Source organism: Trichinella spiralis (genome assembly GCF_000181795.1).
Source record: "Trichinella spiralis strain ISS 195 chromosome Unknown Scfld1611, whole genome shotgun sequence".
Lineage (NCBI taxonomy): Eukaryota > Metazoa > Nematoda > Enoplea > Trichinellida > Trichinellidae > Trichinella > Trichinella spiralis.
The window spans coordinates 1-817 of record NW_003528550.1 but is presented as its reverse complement, the minus strand read 5'-3'; the positions used below and the strand labels follow the sequence as shown (position 1 = coordinate 817).

Below are 817 nucleotides of genomic sequence, written 5' to 3'. Positions count from 1 at the left end.
AAGAGTTGTGATAAGGTTCCTGAAAGGCGGAGCCTGATCCAGGAGGAAAAGACATGGCCGCGAACCCAAGGAAAGTCTGCTTTTCGATGTCTTGGAGACCGGGCATATGGCGAAAAGGATGCCCGAGGAAGTCGACCCTGTGGAGTGGACGGATGTCGCCAGGCGCATCATCGGCTCCTTCATCCGCCCTCGACGAGGGAATCGACAGGGTCTTCAGAGTCTGACCGCACCCACCAGGGTCTTTTGGTCGTGCGAAGCACCTCCGGGAAAGGACTCCAGACCGCCCGTGCTTGCGCTTATGGGCCAAACGGAAACCACGTGGTGGTGAATTGCCTGCTGGACACCGGGGCCGCCATCTCCTTCATCCGGAAGGACGTGGCGAAGGCTCTCGGACTCACTGGGCCCCATGAACGTTGTCGCCTCACAACTCTCGGAGGTCGTGTAGGGCCGGAGCGCCGATGGCGTAGAGTAGAATTTCGGCTTGGAGCGGTTGGAAGCTCAGGCCGACCGGACGCAAGCACCATGGTGAAGGCGCTTGCAATTCCTCGGGTCTACGGTAAATCAGGGCCGGCGGAGTCCCCGGACGGGACACCGGCAAGGACCGTACCCGAGGGTGGACAGCGGCAAGGAACGCCGCTCCTGGTCGATGTATTGGTCGGCATCGACTACTATTACGAGCTCGTGACCGGTCGCATTCGAAGAGCGACAGGTGGGTCAGTGGCCGTGGAGACCCGCCTCGGGTGGATCACGTGCGGGAGAGCCGCCCGAAGACGATCCATCGAGGCCAAAGTCTTGTCGAAAGGCGAAGATTCGGATG

General features: G+C 60.8%; 1 protein-coding gene across 1 annotated transcript; it reads right to left on the bottom strand.

Moving 5' to 3' along the window:
- Positions 1-421: 421 nt before the first annotated feature.
- On the bottom strand, positions 422-779 carry Tsp_15850 (conserved hypothetical protein). The gene is given in 2 exon segments (XM_003368929.1): positions 422-665; positions 676-779. The coding sequence occupies 2 exon segments, from the start codon at positions 777-779 to the stop codon at positions 422-424; spliced, it is 348 nt and encodes a 115-aa protein (XP_003368977.1).
- Between the last annotated feature and the right edge of the window lie 38 nt (positions 780-817).

Bases quoted from the DNA above. Each gene is read 5' to 3' on its own strand.
- Tsp_15850 (XM_003368929.1), bottom strand. From the start codon at position 779: ATGGATCGTCTTCGGGCGGCTCTCCCGCACGTGATCCACCCGAGGCGG.